The sequence below is a fragment of the Talaromyces stipitatus genome, genomic scaffold (assembly GCF_000003125.1).
Source record: "Talaromyces stipitatus ATCC 10500 scf_1105507295555 genomic scaffold, whole genome shotgun sequence".
Taxonomy (NCBI): domain Eukaryota; kingdom Fungi; phylum Ascomycota; class Eurotiomycetes; order Eurotiales; family Trichocomaceae; genus Talaromyces; species Talaromyces stipitatus.
This window is the reverse complement of record NW_002990116.1, coordinates 3,985,194-4,005,117: the sequence shown is the minus strand read 5'-3', so window position 1 is coordinate 4,005,117 and position 19,924 is coordinate 3,985,194. Positions and strand designations below refer to the sequence as shown.

Sequence of the window (19,924 nt, the reverse complement as noted above, 5' to 3'; positions counted from 1 at the left end):
TAGATATGCACGGAAATAGCTGCATAGTTGGACCAAAACAGGCAAAACATAGTCTTCTTAGCTCTCTAATTCTACGTACAGTAATTAGTAAAAGTTTCTTTGTCTACAGGTATCGCCTGGGCACCGAGAAAGAAAATAATTAGCATATGCAGCGGCCGTTGCAAACGCATATTCTTGCCACTCTTCGTTCTTATGAGAGTGGGCATAATCACAAATCCCTCTGATGATAAGACAGTCAGTGCTTTTTATAACTTCTGCTGGTTCCATTTCAAAACAGAGTATATAATCTTGTTGTGCAAGGCAATCTCGAAGTCTTGCATCTTTCATAACTTTGTTTCCAGAGGCAACCAAGCCATAAAAAACGTGTGGATCAAGAGATGGCCGATCCTTTCTCTCCTTTGGGCTGCCAGCGCATTTTACACAAATCACTTCACCTCTCTTGTGGACAGTATGAGACTCAAAAAGACTGTCTGTCTCAATCCCAGGATGGGCGTACCCCTCATACCTTGAGGCAATCATCTCCACATCTTTGCGAACTTCGTTCGAAATTGACATCGGAGGTTCAGATTTTATCTCAGTGATGACTGAACTTAAAAATGAAGAGGGTCGTTGCTTTTCTCACGTCATTTCGAACCTGCCGTTCTGAATATGCTTTCCCATATCGTATTGGATAAACATTATACTGGTACCGACAATCACATCACCTAAGTAGACATCATTTTCTGCTGAAGGAACTCCACACCGATGCTAACCAAGAGGCAGAATTTGATTCCTGGAAACGTTCTAATCATGTGAGATGCGACGTGTGTACCGGAGTTATCACTATAATCATTGACAGGAAGGCCAGCAACGACAACATAGTATCCACTCATGGGGCTAAGAAAATAGACAATAGGATATTTTTCGACCGGATTCATGCTGCGATGTTCATCATCGAATAGAGCACGGACGGCACAGAGCTATTTAGCTAGTGCGCATACTGTACCTATTTCATAGTCCTTGTAAGCCAGAGTATCAGTCGGCTCTTCATTGGTCGAACTAGAATTGATGCTCAGCCCAAGTCCAGAGTCATGAAAGTCATCCGAGTCGGAATCTTCGGAAGAGGAAGGAACCTCACCGTGCTCTGGGTATCAAAGTCTTCCCAAAACCGCGGGAGGCCGCTATTAAAGCCGATAATTATAGCTCCATTTTACCACCCTTCGTAGGCTCTACATCTCTTAGACATCGCCTCACCATCTTTGTGTGTAGAATGACTTGAGCAAGTTCACAATGCTCTTCCTTGGCCAATTGGGAACGTAACTACAAAAGTTGTGGCTTCTGTCGTTACTATACCAAACGAAGTCTTTTGTGAGTCTAACAGGGATGCTATCTGGATCCCCATGCAGATCACTGATAGCCGCAATATCGCAATATCAGGCCCACAAACTGCTAGCTATGACTTCCCCTTGGGGACCTGGGCCTAGTAAGAGCAGGACGTGCTGGATTTGTGCATTGGTCGAATGACTTCCCCGAATCCTTTGCCGAATAAGGCCACCGCACATATGACTCTGGTGAAGCCGACCCAACTCTTGCTCATAGTTCCCAGCTTACAGAATCGAGGCTGCACAGGATCCGTAAAAGTTGCCAGGTCTTTGGAGTCCCAACCTTCGAGGATTTTTCGTGTCATATCCCTCAGTTTGCTGCTTCTTTTCTCTGTCACCTTGGCGACGTCTTACACTCTGATACTCTGCCACTTCTTCTTGATATTCCATAATTTTTTTCTAACATACCGAATAACTGCTCAATTCGATCTCTGAGTTGACTTGCAGATACTAGCAAGTCATTTTGCTGGCCTTGCAACGAGTGGTATAAATGAAGAGTTAGGTTATCGGGGCTCAGCAAGACTTGCATCGTCGAAGAAGTGGTATGTAGAGCGTCTGGCTCGATTATACCTGATGAATCAAGAGTGAGATTGAACATGGCGGTATCTGTTCTGCCAAACTCAAGCGAGGAATAAAGTAAGTGTAAAAGGGAGCTGGTGCCGTTCAATAACCATCCTCGTCCCATAATATTACGTACTTCCGCCATATCCAAGGAAGCTGGTCAAGGTAGGAGGTATCGTGGCTAATTGTCAATGCCAACGAGCAACACAAGCTGAAGGCATGGAAATGTCGATTGCATCTTAGTAACCGTGGTGGCGACTGAATTGGTATCTTTAAATCTCCATAGTAGATAAGCAATTACCACTGCATGATCGTCCACTCTGCCGAGAATATACGGATTATGGTCGGTTGGCTGGTACGATAGATAAGAGTAAGTCTCATTCAGCACGAACTTCGCAGCTGCCAGCCTGCCACTTCCGACACCCGGGTATAGATCCACGCGATTCAATAGTCTTCGTGAGATCCTATAGGAAGTGCCATTCTTATTTGTAATTTAGGCAACGATATGCAGAGAAACTGCTTGGTTTTTTTGATGAAAGTGGGCAGATGCAGTGAATAAGACCGGAAGACTGTGAGGCTGACTGTTTAGTCTAAGCCCATCATCGTTGTCAGGACGCCATGCCAACACCACAGCGCTTCTGTATCAGTTTATACGAGCTAGAAATCGGAGACAGAATCCATGACTCTGGAAGAAGATGCTGTCTGTTGTTTTGAGACATCTGCCTTCAAATGACACATGTCGTCCAAGTAAACTATTGGCAGGAACAGAATCCGGGGTAGCTTAAATCGCTAAGCTTGATCGAGATCCAAAGTGGGGTGAGTAATCAAAGTTACTTGCTTTGGGTCGATACAAAGTCTATCAAAAAACCAACTTTTCATTCGCAGATGCTTACTCTTGCTCAATCTGGAATATCCCATACAACACCATCAAACGCCGTATGAAAAATACGATACATACACTATCTATAAACTCAAGCCTTCGTCTTGGCAGCATTCTCGAGTTTTCTCCGCTTGCTGCGTAACTTTTGGGCTTCTTCCTCTTTCTTCTTATTGGAGTACAACATCTTATCCAACAATTTCCGCTTCTTCCGGCTCATCATCATCTTCTGTCTCTCGAGCTCTTCTTCTTCCTTGCGTCGCTCGGCTTCATATTTCTTGGTCTTGGAAGAGGATTTTTTGGTGGATGAGCTCTTAGTAGATCCGCTGAATGGCAGACCAGCGGCTTCGGCTTCGAGTTCTTTCTGGTGCTGAGATCGCAAAGCCTCGTCTTCATCTTCCGATTCTGATGCGGCTTCTGCAGCATCGTCAAATCCACCGAACTCGTCTTCTTCGTCTTCTTCCCCTTCGTCACTTTCATCCTGCTCGGAATCATCCACGTCCATACCGTGGTCATCATCTGCTTCGCTAACTTCATCTTCCTCAGCACCGTTGGCCATCTTTGAATCATCTCCGACTTGCTCGTCTTCGCTTTCATCCTCTTCCTCCTCTTCTTCCGCACGTTCAGCTTCACCTTCCTCTTCTTGGTCTGCTAGACTTGCTCGAGGATCGTAAGCGCCTCTAGTAGTCTTGACCCACGGGCTCAGATGCGGTGGGAGTGTGGCTCCGGGCGCGTATAGATCTGGTCGCAGAAGTTTCCCTTCATTAATGCAATCCCATACCCACTGTGGTTGGACGTATGTGCGTCCTGGAATGCGGCCGCCAGTGCGAATGCGCACGGAGTCTGCATGCGCCTCAGGAACAGCCGGAAGTGATGACTCCGGAAGGGGCGGGCGATCAACAATTTGATGGGTTATACGAGGATCGGTTTCATCATTGGTGAAAGCACCTTCTCCTGCAACTGCATCCCATGCGATACGCTTGCAGCCAAATGAGCGCAGGAGGAATTCCAATGGCGCCTTAGGAGCCTCTCGTGAGATAAAGAAGGTGAATGATGAAAAGAGGTTTCCAGTTTCGTTCTCGCTTCCATCTGGTTGAGGCAATGTGTCTGCTTCCGGGGCGGCGGGCTCAAACTTGTCAATCGCATATTCATTTGTTGTTTGATCTTCAGCCACAGTAGTATCTTGAATTTCGTCAAGGCCAGCTGACTTGACAACGTCGTCCACTTTTTGTTGAATCTCTTTGGAAACCTCGCTGGGCGTAGTGCCGTTTGCTGTTGGCTGTTCAAGTGCCTTCAAATGACCGACATTCTTACTTTCAAGCTTGAAAGCAGCCAGTTCAGCGCCTCGTTCATCGCTAGCGGAGTCAAACCGGGGAGGGTAAACTAAGCCAATGGATGTATACAATCGGTAGTTGACGAAGCCAAGCAGAGTAGTGTAAAACTCGACGAAGGTCGCCATGATACGGTAGTCAACGTCGCCGTTGACCTGTTGGACGAAACGGTATGGGACAAGCCAGAGAATATCTTGACCTTGTATGGTAGCTTGATAGTAGATACCCTTGATGGAAAGGAACGACTTGCGAAGGGAATGCGTAGTAATCATGTAATGCTGGAATTCGTGGCAGAGCCTCTGGCATCGTGCAATGGTCTTGGGTGGGACGGATGTCGTAGACGGAAGACTTGCAAAGAGGAATAGTAACGAAAGACAGTCATCGAGGTCTCTCAATGCGTCGATAAAAGTTGGGTATCGTTCTTTGATGATATGGTCAAGGGTAAGCTTCGGCGCAAGGTTTTTCTCCAATCGCGCGGCATCTCCGACTTCACCACGACCGAGAGAACGAGCGATCTTTTTCGCGAGCGCCTTCTGGTCGCGAAATTTCCGAAGCAGGGGCTCATGGAGGAGGTACTGGATATCTTTGGTGTAGTAGAAAGTGGTGTTCGGTGTGGAGTTCTTGGCTGCCTTCTTCTTGTTTCGGGGTTCACGAGGATAAATACCTGCACGATTCGAACATTAGAATTATTTTATTCAGAGATATTGCATGTCTATTACCCTTGAAAATGCATAGTCGTCGAAAATCCGGAAGAGAAATCTGCAATTTGCGGACAGCCTGAGTGCGTGTGATATAGTTTTTGGCCTGGCCAGAGGTTCCTAGACAAAAGTTGATATTTAATTTTCTGCATGCATACCGAGCAAACTATAACTAACCTTTCTTTTTAATCTTTGCCATGGTGGGCGAGTGTGCAAGACCGCTAGATGTTCTGGTGAGATGAAATTGCTGATAAGAGAAGTCGAGAAGAAAAAAGTTGTCTATCAAATCTTTTTCTCGTCGACCAATCGGAGAGCGGGACTGGTTGTAGTCCGTGCACAGGTTGTTTGGTTGTTTCGGGAAGGAGTCGAGGACAGCATGAACTGTTCAATAATGCTCACCTGGACTTTCGTTCAGGATTGATTTGGCTCCGTATCACACTGATTGACTATGCGTGTCTAGTCCGTCTAAAATTATTCGCAATGCCTGTCGACCGGCGGAAAACAGCCGTTTTCGCTGCTGCGGTCGCTGTCCGACTGTTCCTTTTCGTGGCATTTCCCTCATTACCAGATCTTTTGACATCAAGAGTTGAAGTGTCCACCCCGGTCAGCAGTTTCAAGAGATGTGAGTGCGGCTAGAATTTTTCATCAATGTCTCAGTCGCTCATTGTCCCATCGCAGTGCAAGAAGGCCTCTTTCTGTACACGCGCAACGTGTCCCCATACGACGGCGGCGTATTTCATCAGGTACATCTGGGCTTCGGCATGACTTGAAAAGAGATTGTTGAATTAATCTCGGCCAAACGTTAGGCACCTCTCCTTCTTCCTATATTTGCTCTGCTTCCGAATCCGAGAGATTCCCCCTTCGCTACGAGCTTGTTCTTCACGGGAATAGACCTCTTGAACGCGAATGCGCTGATCAACATCTCCGACTCGGCTGAGTCTGTTACGGGAAGACTACACAGTTCGCTACGCAAGCATGTCAGGTGGGATGGAATAGCTATCGCTGCATGGTGATTTCCGTGTCCTGGAACTTTGGTTTACACAAGTCTAACTATTTGACCAGGTATCTCTTCAATCCGTTCATTATCTCAACATGTCTCGCTCGCTCAACGACTATCTTCACCAACTTGTCAATCCTATACGCAATTTCCAATGCTGTCAGCGGGAATAGTGTGAATGCCATTGTGGCTCTTGCTTCGGCAGCTTACTTGTCTCTCTATCCCTCCCTCCTCTTCCTACCATTGGTTTACCTTTGTTATGACCGGTCAATCCGGAACAAGAGCGATTCTGAGCGGCCCAGCGAATTCGCTTTTTTCGCAAAACACTTTAGTGCATTTATTACGGCCGTCGCTGGATTACTCGGAGCTTCTTTCCTAGTGACAGGGTTTTCTTGGGACTTTATACCCGCCATCTACGGATTCCATCTGCTTGTTCCCGATCTTTCACCAAACGTTGGTTTATGGTGGTACTTTTTCATTGAGATATTCGACTCGTTCCGCGAATTCTTTCTCGGCGTCTTTTGGTTACACCTAGTCGGCTATGTCGGAGGATTGACGATTCGGCTACGGCGGCAGCCATTATTCGTGATCACTTCCTTGATCGGTATATTTGCTATTTTCAAGCCATATCCTAGTATTGCCGACGTTTCGTTGTATTTTGCTCTTCTTCCTTTATACAGACATCTATCACCACGTAAGGTTCACTTGCCCCCAAGCAGCTCTAAACTAATTTTCACATTGCAGTTACACGATACACTTTCTTTGCGGCTGCTGCTTTGCTCTATGCTACTCTACTCGGGCCGGCTTTTTACCATCTTTGGATCTATGCTGGGTCAGGAAACGCCAATTTTTTCTATGCTATCACGCTAGTATGGAGTCTGGGTCTGACAATCCTCGTCGCCGACCTCATATTCGCAGCCTTGCGGGACGAGTGGGAACAAGACAACCCAGATTTGAAAGGGAAAGAAGTTAGACAAATCTGACTGAACATATCATCAACTAGAAAAGAAAATCTATTCACTGCCAAGCCCAACCGCCGTCTAAAGTCTATAAACCAAATATCACCTCTATCCCGTTATTCTATATCATGCCAGGTGAACCATTATATAAAAGCAAAGAAAATCAAAACGCTTTGGACAATATCAAATAATCCGGCTCCTTGACCGTACCATTCCTTAGCTTTCTGGGTCCAGGTGAATACTCATCAACTGTATATCCCAACCGGGAATAGAACCCCACCGCGGGACTATTAGCCCTGAAGACAGTCAACATGCCCTTTTCCAACCCGATCCGTCGTCCTGTCTCCTCGAATAGAGACATAAGGTGGCGACCGATTCCTTGACCCTGGAGGGAAGGATGAATATGGATTTCGTAGCAGTACAGTACCTTCTTGCCGTCTTCGTAAGTGGTCATGAATGATAGAAAACCCAGGACCTCGGAGTGTGGGGATGTCGTTGTTGTTGTCGCAGCTGCGGTGGGAGCAGTTTCAGGTCCCGATTCAGATGTGGACGAAACCTCACTTTCGCCAGGGGTGCTAGTACCAGAGCTGTTGCGGGTGGTGCGCTTATTATTGTTGTTATTACTGCTATTTCGTTGAGGTATCGGTGATGCCTGTGGTGGTCCTCTAAGAACCATGAATCGCATATCTGGCAGACGCATTTCCTTCCGTTTCTTGGATGGTGACCAGCCCATTGACGAGGCCTTGTAGTTTTCTGCTGAGGTAGTTTCGATCAGGGAGAAACAGCCCTCGAAATCTAGTGATGGGATGGTGGATGCTGAATATATTTGGATTGGGGCAGTTGTGGTTGTTGTGGTTGAAGAATCGTCTTCTAGTTTAGTGGCTATATTTAATTGTAGTTGCGATGGATCGATATAACGAGAGACAAAGTCTTGTACGCTCATAGCATTGGTGCGTTCCACGAGGGGGAGTTCTTTTTCTAAAATATGATATTATTAGCTTATTCATATAACTCAAGTTGAATTTTCGAGGGAAGGAGAAATACACTCACCCTTGGCATCAGACACAGCTCGGTCACGGTGATGCTTAGATAACCGAAGTCCAGATCGTGAATGTGATAACACATGCTGGGACGATGGCTTTTGGACTTGGTTGCCTCTGAGAGGAGATGATTTCGTATCCATTGTCAATTGTCTGTTTCCAATGGTTATATATAATTGACAAATACTTGAGACGTTGAGTCACGGAGATGAAAAAAGTGTAAATAGGAGGAAGAAAAAGTCACATGAAAGACACGTCAAGAGGTCCCCACGATGTCCGATAAGATAAGACAACCCTTATCCGTTCTTAAAAATTGCTAAATACAAATTTGTCTCTAGTTACTACCTAGAAATTCAATGCCTCTTAAATTGCTCATCGCAAAATTTGATGGAACAGCCCACCCTGAAGAGCAATTCCCAAGTCCCACAAGTTTTTCTGCATTTTCCCTATCATTATCCATTTCACGATATATAACATTAGTGCTAATGGCCCATCTTTTTCTCATAATGCTCGATAGAATTCAAAAGTCATCAATTACAATCCTGGCTCGGTGATCCCTCCAAAGGTGACGGATTTCGTGACAATAAACTCCTCAATGCCGTACTTGCTGCCCTCACGGCCGAATCCACTCTGCTTAACTCCGCCGAATCTATAAAGCATTAGCAACTTTGATCTAATCAAGGGGCCAGCAAAAAATAAACTTACGGGGAGGCAACGTCGCTGATAAGTCCAGTGTTAATACCAACCATACCAACCTCCAATGCTTCGGCTACTCGGAAGCAACGCTTCACGTCACTAGAGAAGAAATAGCCTGCCAGTCCAACTTCTGCCTTGTTTGCAAGTTTGATGACTTCCTCTTCAGTCTCAAAAGGGAAGAGACCTGCAACAGGACCAAATGTCTCCTCTGAAGCAAGCTGCATGTCCTTGGTCATATATGCTAAGACAGTAGGGTGATAGAAATTGTCACCAAGCTCTGTTGCCCGCTTTCCACCTACGGTGACTCTGGCACCCTTGGACTCTGCATCACGGACGTGTTGCTCAACCTTGTCGATTGCGCGAGAGTGAATAACAGGTCCATGTGTGATTCCGTCCTCAAATCCAGGACCAAGCTTGAAGCCTTTCACCTTTTCGGTGAACTTTGCAACGAACTCATCATAAATGTTCTTCTGTACGTAAATGCGGTTGGCGCAGACACAGGTCTGACCTGAACTGCGGAACTTGGATGCGATAGCTCCTGCAACGGCCGCATCAATATCTTTGGTGTCGTCAAAAACGATGAAAGGCGCATTGCCACCGAGCTCCCAAGAAACCTTCTTAACAGTCGAAGACGCTTGCTTCATGAGTAGTTTACCGACGTTCGTGGATCCAGTAAAAGATACCTTGCGGATGTCGGGGTGCGTGGTGAGGATTTCTCCGACCTCAGCGACATTCTTATCTGCTGTTACAATATTCACCACACCCTTGGGAATGCCGGCGCGGTGGGCGAGCTCAGCGAGAGCATTAGCAGTAAATGGAGTCTCACCGGGAGACTTGGCCACGACAGTACAACCAGCGGCCAAAGCAGGTCCAATTTTACGGGTAATCATAGCCGCAGGGAAATTCCATGGAGTAATGAGGCCACAAACACCAACAGGTTCTCTCAGCGTAATTATCCGATTTCCGGGAACGGACGATGGAATAGTATCACCGTATATACGAGGAGCTTCCTCACTGAACCACTCGAAGAAGCTTGCTGCGTACATGACCTCACCCTTTGCATCAGCAAGGGGCTTGCCATTTTCCCACGTAACCAGTGTTGCCAGGTCATCGGCGTTATCAACCATTAATTGATACCATCTTCGCAACATGCGGGCACGCTCTCGAGCTAGAGTCTTGCGGAAGCTGGGGAACGCGGCTGTAGCAGCTTGAATAGCTTTTTCTGTGTCGGAAACAGTGAATTCAGGGCAAGTACCGATCAGTTTGCCATCGGATGGATCTGTTATCCGTCAATAAACTGTCAACCCTAATCTTCGGAAAGGACTGAGCATCCTCACCATGAACGTTAAAGGTCTTTCCCGACTCGGCACCAACCCACTCGCCGTTGACATATGCCTTTTCGATGAAAAGCGATTTATCTTTCAACTGCACCCGATATGTGATTCAATGAGCCGAGAATTTAAACCATGTTATCGGTTGCGGTATCACTTACAGGAGGAATTGTGTGACCCATACTGTATAATCTCAGAATCACAGGAGATGAAGGCACGGAAAAGGGATATCGCAGTCGTTGTCTGGTCAATTGTCGAGATAGCGGTCGAACGATTCGTTCCATGGTGATTTATAAAAAATTCTGACGTTGCGCGGCTAGCCAATACACTCCTCTGATAATATGATATGTGAGGGGTATCTCTCCCTCCTCACGAATTCAGCCGATCCAGCCCAATCGGACAGCTGAGCGAGGCAATCAAGGTTGGAACTGCTGGCGCCCGTTCAGTTCCGAGCCTGATAGAGCTAGTGGTGGTACTGATTGATGATTTATCGTGTCCTTCACAGTCGAATATCCGAAGGAATCGCAGGAAGCTTGACAGAAAAGAAATTGGTGTCAAGAAAGAGTTGAGATGGAAGAAGTTGTTATTATGTTCGCCAGGTCGAGATGGAGAAGGAGCTCTGGCGGCGAGGGTTTCAACGATGATTCGCTCGTTCCCTCCGAGCTATCAACGTCATTGAAAGTCACGTGCCGGGTCATGATTTTCTTTCGCTTTCCTTTTCCTCGTCCTACAATGAGCAGCAACGTAAAAACGCGGTTAGAGTGTTCGTTATCGGCCATCTTTGCGAAATTTTGTTATCGTGGATGTGCTCGGTGTGAAGCCTGTCCGGCGCTCCTGGCCAATGACACACTCGTAATTCTCTTCGGTAGTTTTAACCAATGAACTGGGAGATCTTCTAACCGTGCAATGCCGCGGTAGTGCACACTCTGATAGAGCGGAACTCAATGTTTACTCATCGGAATTGAACAGACTTCCTGTCGTTAGTCTGCTTAAGCAGCATGAAATATGCAGTGGTGGATGAGTGACAGGAAGACCCAGCATCTTCCTTCAAATCGGGGGAGTAAATGACTTGTAAAAGGGGCCAGATAAAGAAAGTGATAGCTGAAATTCGGTAAGTTTTTCCCAGATAAAAAGAAAGTGTTAGACTTTTACGACTGGATGGTTTGCGTGGGTAGGAGGAAGTTGCGCCAAAACCAGAGGTGTGCTAACGGTTGTCAACTCGCCGGTGGAATGGTGATTGTGACCCCTTATGGAAAATAAGTAGTGAAATCGCTTGTATTACGACGACCGTTACGCGATCAACTACTGGAATGAAGACCAGAAGAGTCTCGAGAAAACCGGAAGCTTCTTTGAGTTATGTCAAAGTCTGGCCATCGATAGGGCTAATTAGCCGTCATCTCCAGCACGAACCGAGGCCTCTTGTCATTTCCCAGCCTTAAGCAAGATGTTGTCAGCTTCTCGAGAGGCAACATCGGTGGAACAAGTCGGCCACTTGAGATCAGAACCTTGAAAGTACCTGCTATGCGCCATGCACGGTGGGTGGACTGAGGGCTACTTCGAAACATTCTTTCATGGGATGAATGGCCACGTTAGGATGCAAGCTGATCTGGGGGATTCCATGCTCTGTTCAATTAAAGTTATTCATACGCAGATTCAGCTCTCCATTACATTATTCGATCTAGAATTTCTGGCTTTCTTATCACTCCACTCAGCTAGATTTCGCCCAGCGAAGGAGCCTTTATTCGTGGTGGCATGTGCCAGATCAAGGGCTCGGTACTAATTCGAACCGGGCAGCATCCGGACTCACTAGGCATCAGACATCTCGCACCCAGACAAATAGCTGCTATCCAAGCACATCAGTTGGAAGTTTTTTTTTTTTTTTTTTTCGAAGCGTGTGTTAAGAAATATGTCACATGGCTGTTGATCCAGACGCTATGGTTGCTGGTTGCGCTGAGGTCGGCCGCGCGGAGGATACTATCGTACTAGCACTACCCGCAGGCCAGTGCCGAAGTGCAATAGCCCTAAGTGTTCAATATTAGACGGACCGAGTTTCAAAGAAATAATTAATAGAACATTGATGAAGATGTATTAAACAAAGAATCTAAAGCCTGATAGACAAACGACAACAACAACAAAAAAAAAGAGGAATATCTTTGTTCAAATATTAAGTACACGGCTTATTGAGTGAACAGCTAGACTGGTTTCGACATGAAAGGGCTTATGAAGAAAAGTGGCGCTTCAATCGCGATATTTGCCTATTGATACACCAAAACGGAAATCATGAGGCGCGGCCTGCTTACCATTTTGGGACACACCCTCGGAAGACCACTATTGATGCTCAACGAACCACCTTATCTAACTTTTGAACCTACCAGACTTGATCAGCTCACTGCTTCAGATATACCATTTACCTGCTATGACAAGCGAGGTTCTGACTCGCTGAACCAGACTATTAATCGAGATTATCACTCGGTCTGGACCGATGGGGATCTCATCGTTATCGTCACTTCTGCTTCGCTTAAACGATGAAACCTATTGTAAGCCAATTGGCACCATTAATTGCTCCTCTCTGATTGTTTCTTTGGACTTTTGAACCATGTACGTATGCCGTTCCAGCCTATAAAAAGATGCTGAGGCCCTTGCCTTGGCTAGCTAGGTCTTTCTTCTTCTGATGCAGGTACAATCATATCTTACCTACATATCTTGGACATACTAAGTCTTGGCTCTTTACCTTTTTTTTTTTTTCTATTTGTATCTCTACCGATTCACCAAGTCAAAATGAAGCTCCACGTCTTGTTCCTAGCCGCTCTTGCCCTCGGCGTTGCTGCGGCTCCCGTCGAAGTTGAAGCTCGCGAAATTCCGGATGCTCCTGGGGACGTCGAAGCCCGTGATAACTGGTGCCATCATGCTGGTATTTCATGCTTCTAAAGTTGCTGCACGTGGATGCAGCCGGGACGATGATCTTGTGGATTGATGAGCGATGTATGTTAAACTATGAGACTAACTACTCGAATTTTTTTTTGACGTGTACCGAGAAACGTTATGCTAATCTGAGGACCAGCATCATACACAGGTTATCCCATCTTACGCATGAGCGTACCTACGACATGGAGAAGACTCTCCATCTTGTACAGTGTCGAATCGATGCCTTTCTCTCGGCTGATTTCAGCTGCTCACTTTTCGCCCTCTGCGCTTCTGTCTTCGCTATTATATATATGAAATTCCCGAATGTCGCCTAAAAAACGACTCCCGGAAACGAAAAAACGACGACCATAAGGGACTTGTTTTTATTTTTCATTTGAACGACCGTATTGCATCTCAATGCATAATCATATATGACCAATACTCGAACAGCTGTCGGCCAGACGTACAGTGATCGCTTCTCATTGCTGGAGAAGAACGGAGGGAAATTGGAATCCGGCCATTTAACTTTATACTCAGCGGAAGACATATCTTACATATATTCAAATGTTGCGATGGTGTGTTGCGCTTGGCTTCTGCATTTGTACATATCACTATTTTCTTATATTATCTACTCTGCTTTGGTGGGGTCCTACTTGGGCGCTCTTGTTCTCTCGCTACCATGTTGGAAGCATCAATGATAGCCAACCCATTTCTGATCAGGACTCTTCTTGAACAGAATCCTCGGTCGTTCTGGAAGATTTATTAATACCGCGTTGCTGTGGTTTCTTCCGGTTTTATTTAGTGTTGTCCATATCTTCGAATGTAATCTGCTCCTTATATTATGATCTAGTATTCTAATTATGCCTGACTCTGCCCTGGAGAGTCTTTTCAATTCCAACACTGGTGAAGATAAACCATAGCCGTCTTGTATGCATGTATTCGAGTAGTTAATTATCTGACCTCGGCCTAGGTAGATTCTCCGTAAATAATAGATTATATCCTTTCTAAAGTGATCCATATGTCTATCACTTTTCATAAGATGCTGTGCCAATAATAGTCCTGTTTTCTGTTCACTCTTTGCCACCTCTTTCTTTGATGGCATATTTTGAGTACCATTCATCGGAATTAGGTCTTACAAAATCACGTGCTTTCATAGCCAGGATAGAGTATGTGCATGTCATTTATGACTTACTAGCTTGTTGGCGAAATGCAACTATCTCTTCACTACTGGCTATCTAGCATCCTGGTGACCCGGTTATAATTGGTTCAATAAGAACAAGCCAGCACATTACGAAGGCGATGATAGGGTCTTACATAAAATAGTCTCCTTATTTTTCGGCACTGTCAACAAACTTATTAGCTGTAACAGCTTACCTCAAATAAATAGCATGTTTAGTTGTCTTAAGCTTATTTTTAGTGATGTTCATTCACAGGTTTATGATTCAGACTGTCATCTTAGTTCTATCCTCTCTTGGGGTGGCCGTATCCTGCGGCTGGTAGAAACTTCAAGTATTTTGTGGTAACGTAACTTGGCTCATCCAGCCTTGAAAGAGTAATATATTATTGTTTCGGTTAATCAGGTGCAAAAGCTAACTCCATATGAATGGTGCTCCTCCATGCAGCACCTGAAGGAGCCCTGCTCGGGAGTCAGAACACTCCACAAATCACCCTAACGCAGTGTAAAGATCAAAGAAATACCGCTGAGAGCTAATACATGCGGGTCACACAATGCCAACCACTATATCTGTATCTTTTCTAGGTGGTCGATAATATCGTATAGTTTCGAAGCGGCCTTCAACGGGGCCCTGGTATCCATTTCTGCAGCAAGATTCGAGTCATTATCGAGCGCCATCAACGACCGTTTGCGCCTTAGGGCCATGCGTAAGTCTTGCATTGCCCTAATCAGATCTTCTAACACGTTTGACAGCGCGCGGAGGCGTCGTCGCAACAGATGCATCAGCATAAATTTTCTATCGTCACCAACAATCATATGCCGTCCGACCAGAATGCGCCAATCAGCCACATCAGCGCTGCCGACGTTTGTCAAGTTCATATTCAGATTTCTTGCTAGGTGATGTTGTTCACTTGGTATATTGTTGATTGAAGTAGATAGTCTTCTTTGTGCACCACTGCTGTTGAAACTGCCTATCATACTTCCGTTCATGTGCACAGAGGACCTTGAGAGATTGCGTTCATGGGAATTGAGACCAAGAGCCCCATTTAGATTTGGCGGCTGTACCCAGTCCAGGCCATCAACTATAGACGATTTCATTTGTCGAGATGATGATGTTGGTGAGTCGTCGCAATCGGCAAACTCAATATTGCACAATTGCTGAAGCAAGTCTACCACGTCCGTCACTGAATTGGAAAATAACTTCAAGATTTCACCCCGCTGCGCTTTACATGTAGCACAATGTACAGCAACTGGCACAATCTCGCGCAGCTGTGCTTCAGTATCCAGGGCGAGGTCCAAGGCGCCTGCGTATGTGAATGCATGGCCTTTTCTTATTCTCAAAGTAATGCCGAGAGCAGATTCGAGGCAACGGCATGAGTTTCCCTGCGCTGGTAGTATAGTCTCACCTGGAAATTCCCACCCAAACGGAATGTCCTCATCCTGCTTGCTTAGCATAAAGGATTGCCAAGTCTGCTCGATTTTATGCCCGAAGGTCATCTCTAATGAACTGGGAGATGTTATCAGTACCGGTGTAAACTGCTGGATATTGAGTGGGAGAACCCTACTTGCGCTGCTTTTCTACATCTGTATCGTCTAGGTTCTGCTGTGTATTTGGGTTTACTTGCATTCTAATGTCGTTTGTCACCGAAGAAGACAGGGATGAGCTAGGCATCGTTGAGAATTCCGTACTTTCAAAGCATGAATCAAAGAGGTCCATATCTTTAGGGAGATTTTAGTCAGCAATGTCAACTCGTAAAAGATAAACTAATGAAAGACGGAAAGGGGAAAAAGGAAAACCAACCTTGATCACCAATTTCGGATACCAATCCTTGAGCTGGAATAAATGATGCTTCCATATTATCATTGGGAGTCGGCGTCATCCTAGGCGTCATTGAATGACTGGCCTGGCTTCTATCTTGATTGACACTACTGGAGGGAGCGTCGTCATCCTATCAGATTCGCAGGTGATTAGTAACTATACGTAAATCTGATTCAGTGAGACCGGAATTTTCAAAAGTCACACAGGGCGTAGAATTACATCAGCAATCATTTGGTCGTTGTCCGCATCGACATCAAACCCACCCCAATCGGAACCATAGAAATGGCTAGACATCTGCCTGACATATGTAGTAGTATTGTTGCTTGGTTCCTGAGGTAGTATGGGACCCTGATCCTTAGATTGTCTTGCCTGAGAAAGTGGTTGCGGTTGTGATTGCGGTGAAGTAGTTGGTGCAAGACGCCGTGGTCTGCCTATTCGTCGAGTGACACTATAGTGACAGGGAATGCTCTGCGTCAGACATCGTTGACATGATGGCTTTCCACGAGAACATTTTGTTTTGATTGCTTGACAGGCATCACAAGTCTGTCGTAGCTTTACTTCGTTTGAATTTGTATTCCGCTGCTCGGGAGGGCGGTTACCGGCATCTTTGGAGGCCATCGTGGTTCGTAGTATATATGAGATAATAAGGTTGGGCTCAAGGAGATAGCATATGATGAGATGTAGATCTTTCAATATCGTCTCTTGGTGTCGGTCCTGCGTCAAGAGAGTAAACTCTGGGTCTAGTGTTGAAAAGGAAAGCACAAGAAAATTGAAGTAGCTCTTTTTCATATGTATTATAAATGCTATTCCACAACCCCTCAGATGAATATGTTGGCTATATATATGTATATGGGCATCCCTGGAAGTCACGAAATGGCCATTAATTGGACAAGGACAGTCATGCCCACAATCTGCAGCAATTAGCGGGAATGAGCTTATCTTTTCTCTTTTAGACAGCAGATACGTAAAACATCAGGTGCAGAACCAGAAACCCCATTTCCCCAGTATCATCACGGTAAATGGAACTACGGTGTAAGTCAAACTGGAAATGAAATAGCTCCGAGAATTGGATGTATCTTACCATGAACCCGAATTGGCAAATGAGTAAGCATTGGGTAGTATCATCAGATTATACATGCAGGAATTAGCGTCTTTTATAAAAGCGAATTAGAAGCTGCATCCTCACCGGGCTTCGACTGGGATACTGATACCGTTCTGTCACATACAAAATGGCCCGTTTTGAGGCCTAATATGCCCACAACAAATCCATACTTTGAAGGAATCTATTAGGCGGTCTTTGGAGTTCTAAAGATTCTGATAATGGAGAGGTTACTTTCAGAATGAAGAATTAGCCGGGATAATCATAGTTGTGTAAACCATGACAACCTTGGAAGATGTAAGTATCCGATGAGTTTCATAATACAAACCCCGCCAGCATAGATCTGCAAAACCTGAGTAAGGCCCATAGTGTCTTCTTACCTTTACCCAGTAGCATTACACATTAGCATTGAACGCCGGCGGATGGAAAAATGAACGTACGTAAATAAGTGGATCAATTTCGTCAGTGCTATCCGCCTCGTATAGAGCGCAGCCTTACTAAACTGCCTTGCGGACTTCCAACGGTTTTTGTCTGCGACTGAACGGGGACTTAAGTGAAGTCGCCATAACCTACTATGGTATATTTCCGCAAGCCGTCCAACCGCCTATAAATAGGATTAAAATGCAAGCCACTCAATAAGCTAAGACGGGAAGCTTGCCACACGGAATAAACTAGGCCACTGTCTCCAGTACCTAAACGTTCCGTTTTGATCAGATATCCTTCCTTTGCTAATAATCCCGAACAGATTTGCAAAAAAAGACTATGACGCGAAAAGAAAACGACTGCAGTATGGAACGAGACCTTTTCATGTTGATCTAGTTTAGAAAGAAGTAGCAAAAATGTGTGAGACCGCATATGCATGTGATCCTTTCCCCTAGAACGCCGGGCTTGCTTGTCCCAGATGGTAGATCTTTCGCTTGCTAAAAGATAACCGTAGCATAGTAAGCATACCCACGCATCTAAGAAAGTAGGATTCTACTGGTTGACATCTTTCTGGACTGCAAACCTCTATGAGAACGAGATATTATCCACAGTGGATTACTGCTTTGCTAAATATTAATTAAGCTCTAGTCCTAAATGCTATAGTGTTCTCAAGTAAGACAACTTTAACGGGACCCAGTCTGTTATGTTACAGCGAAGCTCATACATATTTTGTGAACAAACTTGTCTCGTACAGACCGGGAACTTTGAATCGGACGCTGTTATTCGTCCAGTGTTACAAGAAATGGCCCCCATTGATCATCACTTATCCACTCTCCGGATGGATGGAGTTAAGATTAATATGGCCCACAGTGGATAGGACAGATTATCGACCCACTAACAAGGCCTTTGATTCTGGCGTATATCGATTTGTGATCTAGGTGGCCAGAGCCATACAACCCCAGCACTTGATGAAGCATGCAACACGCTGGATTTTGAAGCGTACGGCATGCCTCCACATTTGTCTCCCTTATTAGATCTGGGTATTTTCTTCTGTTCCGGGGCGTTGAACCATTTGAATTGAACTGCCTTCGAGCACCATCTTTAGCATAGCTTTTGCCATAATCGAAAGCGAAGTTTCATTCTCAAATACTGAATGAGGTCCGTTTAGGCGCTTATACAAAACGAATGCACTGTGAGTATTTCGAGGAGGCTTTTCTCATTCTGCTTTAGTACCATTACGAGACATAGGCATGCGTTGGTGGAGCCGGCTCAATCCTTCAATAAGCAGGATTAATATCGCCCAATTAAGTACAGCTACGACATCTATCTCGGCTCTAGACATATTGATCAAGAATGTTCTTGTAAGAAATGTATGATTCTGCATTTACTTTCCTATAAAAAATAGATGATCACTCGGACCAATGGTGGCTTAGACGTCCAAGAGCGTTATCCGAAGTGGTCTCGACTCTCGATGCCTAGATAAGCGTGTAATCGTCAGAAATGCATGGTAAACACCATCGCATAAAGCAAATCTCTGGGATTTCGGACAAAATGGTTGTTCTTGTTGTGGGGGGAGTGTGTGGAGTCCGGGGCTTCCATCGAATCCCTTGAAAGCGGGAGTGCAGTGGAGAAAATGGAGAGAGAAGCGCTGACTCGCAAAGATATGAAATGGTAGACCCTAGCTTAAATTATGTTGAGAATGAAGTTTTGAAGATGTCTCCATGGAGCTGTATGTGTCGTTCCAGGTTGGTAAGATGCAAGAGTGGCAATCATACCATCCGGATAACCCACCCAGCGGACATGGGTAGAAGTCAAATCAGTCTAGATGACTAATTGTAAAGAGTGTATTACATAAAAATGGTAAGATAAAGAGTGAACTTGATCCTGGATAGTAGTTAACACCCAGGACCTGTCACTGACTCACTGTGCCTTAGATCCCGATACTGTATCGGTTAGCTAGCCACAATATAAGCGTTTCGGTAAGTCGACTTCGGAGGTTAATGGTCCGCAAGTATCTGAACGATTCAGTCAATTTGGAAACAAATAGGAGTGGGCTAATACCCTCAATGCCTCGTGCTTTCCTAATCAGGAAGGTATAAAACATCTATCTTCGTAGGGGGTAGCTGGTCTAGGAGTTTAGCTGAACCTACACCGACTTCGTTTGCCAAGTAATCTGTATGGAATGGTACGCCACTCAGGTAAGGTACGATAGAGACTCTATCGATGTGAGTTTGTAAAGGATGTACATCAAGGTAGGGCTGTATATGTTGTTCACGAGGCTCATTGTTGAGTTGCCTAATCAGGAAGGTAGGACTATTTTGAATCTTACGTATTAACTTTTCAGTAATTTTACGCTAGCCAATAATATTGCTGCAATAGTAAACTGTCAGTGAAAGTTACGGTATGTGGTATGTATCAACAGGATTTTCAAAACTTCGATATGCTGCATAGGTGCAGCGATGTTGTGCAACGTGGCTGCATCTAGCTGAAACCATTATAGATGAAGCCGTGGAAAGATGTAGTTCTACCAACGTGTTTGTAAGGGATTCGAACTTACAGAAAGCCCTAGCTTCGTATTTGTAGGTAATCCTATCAAGCCAAGAATTGAAATACGTACTCGAAGCTATCTTTATGCGATTAATATCGCCTCTCAT

The 19,924-nt window shown here is 45.2% G+C and overlaps 6 protein-coding genes across 8 annotated transcripts, besides 1 other annotated feature; 1 reads left to right on the top strand and 5 right to left on the bottom strand.

Moving 5' to 3' along the window:
* Positions 1-84: 84 nt before the first annotated feature.
* Positions 85-2,267, bottom strand: TSTA_125700 (uncharacterized protein; the record flags this gene model as incomplete). The annotated part of the gene is made up of 7 exons (XM_002482805.1): positions 1,770-2,267; positions 1,505-1,710; positions 1,194-1,299; positions 981-1,123; positions 753-959; positions 623-651; positions 85-589 (listed from the first exon to the last, which is right to left on the bottom strand). Exons 1-7 carry the CDS (start codon positions 2,065-2,067, stop codon positions 85-87), a joined length of 1,494 nt encoding a protein of 497 aa, XP_002482850.1. The 5' UTR covers positions 2,068-2,267.
* Positions 2,268-2,842: 575 nt separating this feature from the next.
* On the bottom strand, positions 2,843-5,027 carry TSTA_125690 (ribosome biogenesis protein Pescadillo, putative; the record flags this gene model as incomplete). Its single annotated transcript, XM_002482804.1, has 3 exons — positions 2,843-4,794; positions 4,850-4,948; positions 5,006-5,027. 3 exons carry the CDS (start codon positions 5,025-5,027, stop codon positions 2,894-2,896), a joined length of 2,022 nt encoding a protein of 673 aa, XP_002482849.1. The 3' UTR covers positions 2,843-2,893.
* Positions 3,376-3,444: a sequence feature (GA-rich).
* Positions 5,028-5,308: 281 nt separating the features above from the next.
* On the top strand, positions 5,309-7,102 carry TSTA_125680 (GPI transamidase component PIG-U, putative; the record flags this gene model as incomplete). The annotated part of the gene is made up of 5 exons (XM_002482803.1): positions 5,309-5,450; positions 5,507-5,571; positions 5,635-5,837; positions 5,891-6,519; positions 6,570-7,102. The coding sequence occupies 5 exons, from the start codon at positions 5,309-5,311 to the stop codon at positions 6,806-6,808; spliced, it is 1,278 nt and encodes a 425-aa protein (XP_002482848.1). The 3' UTR covers positions 6,809-7,102.
* On the bottom strand, positions 6,948-7,967 carry TSTA_125670 (GNAT family acetyltransferase Nat4, putative; the record flags this gene model as incomplete). Its single annotated transcript, XM_002482802.1, has 2 exons — positions 6,948-7,762; positions 7,835-7,967. 2 exons carry the CDS (start codon positions 7,965-7,967, stop codon positions 6,948-6,950), a joined length of 948 nt encoding a protein of 315 aa, XP_002482847.1.
* A 99-nt stretch (positions 7,968-8,066) lies between these two features.
* On the bottom strand, positions 8,067-10,404 carry TSTA_125660 (succinate-semialdehyde dehydrogenase Uga2, putative). Of its 3 annotated transcripts, XM_002482799.1 has the most exons (4): positions 10,013-10,404; positions 9,858-9,945; positions 8,530-9,799; positions 8,067-8,473 (listed from the first exon to the last, which is right to left on the bottom strand). In XM_002482799.1, the coding sequence occupies exons 1-4, from the start codon at positions 10,133-10,135 to the stop codon at positions 8,359-8,361; spliced, it is 1,596 nt and encodes a 531-aa protein (XP_002482844.1). In that variant the 5' UTR covers positions 10,136-10,404; the 3' UTR covers positions 8,067-8,358. The 3 variants fall into 3 exon arrangements, with proteins under 3 accessions (XP_002482844.1, XP_002482845.1, XP_002482846.1); XM_002482800.1 differs by having other exon boundaries at positions 8,067-9,799; XM_002482801.1 differs by lacking the exon at positions 10,013-10,404 and having other exon boundaries at positions 9,858-9,984.
* Positions 10,405-14,493: 4,089 nt separating this feature from the next.
* On the bottom strand, positions 14,494-16,366 carry TSTA_125650 (uncharacterized protein; the record flags this gene model as incomplete). The annotated part of the gene is made up of 4 exons (XM_002482798.1): positions 14,494-15,436; positions 15,495-15,648; positions 15,731-15,878; positions 15,968-16,366. The coding sequence occupies 4 exons, from the start codon at positions 16,364-16,366 to the stop codon at positions 14,494-14,496; spliced, it is 1,644 nt and encodes a 547-aa protein (XP_002482843.1).
* Between the last annotated feature and the right edge of the window lie 3,558 nt (positions 16,367-19,924).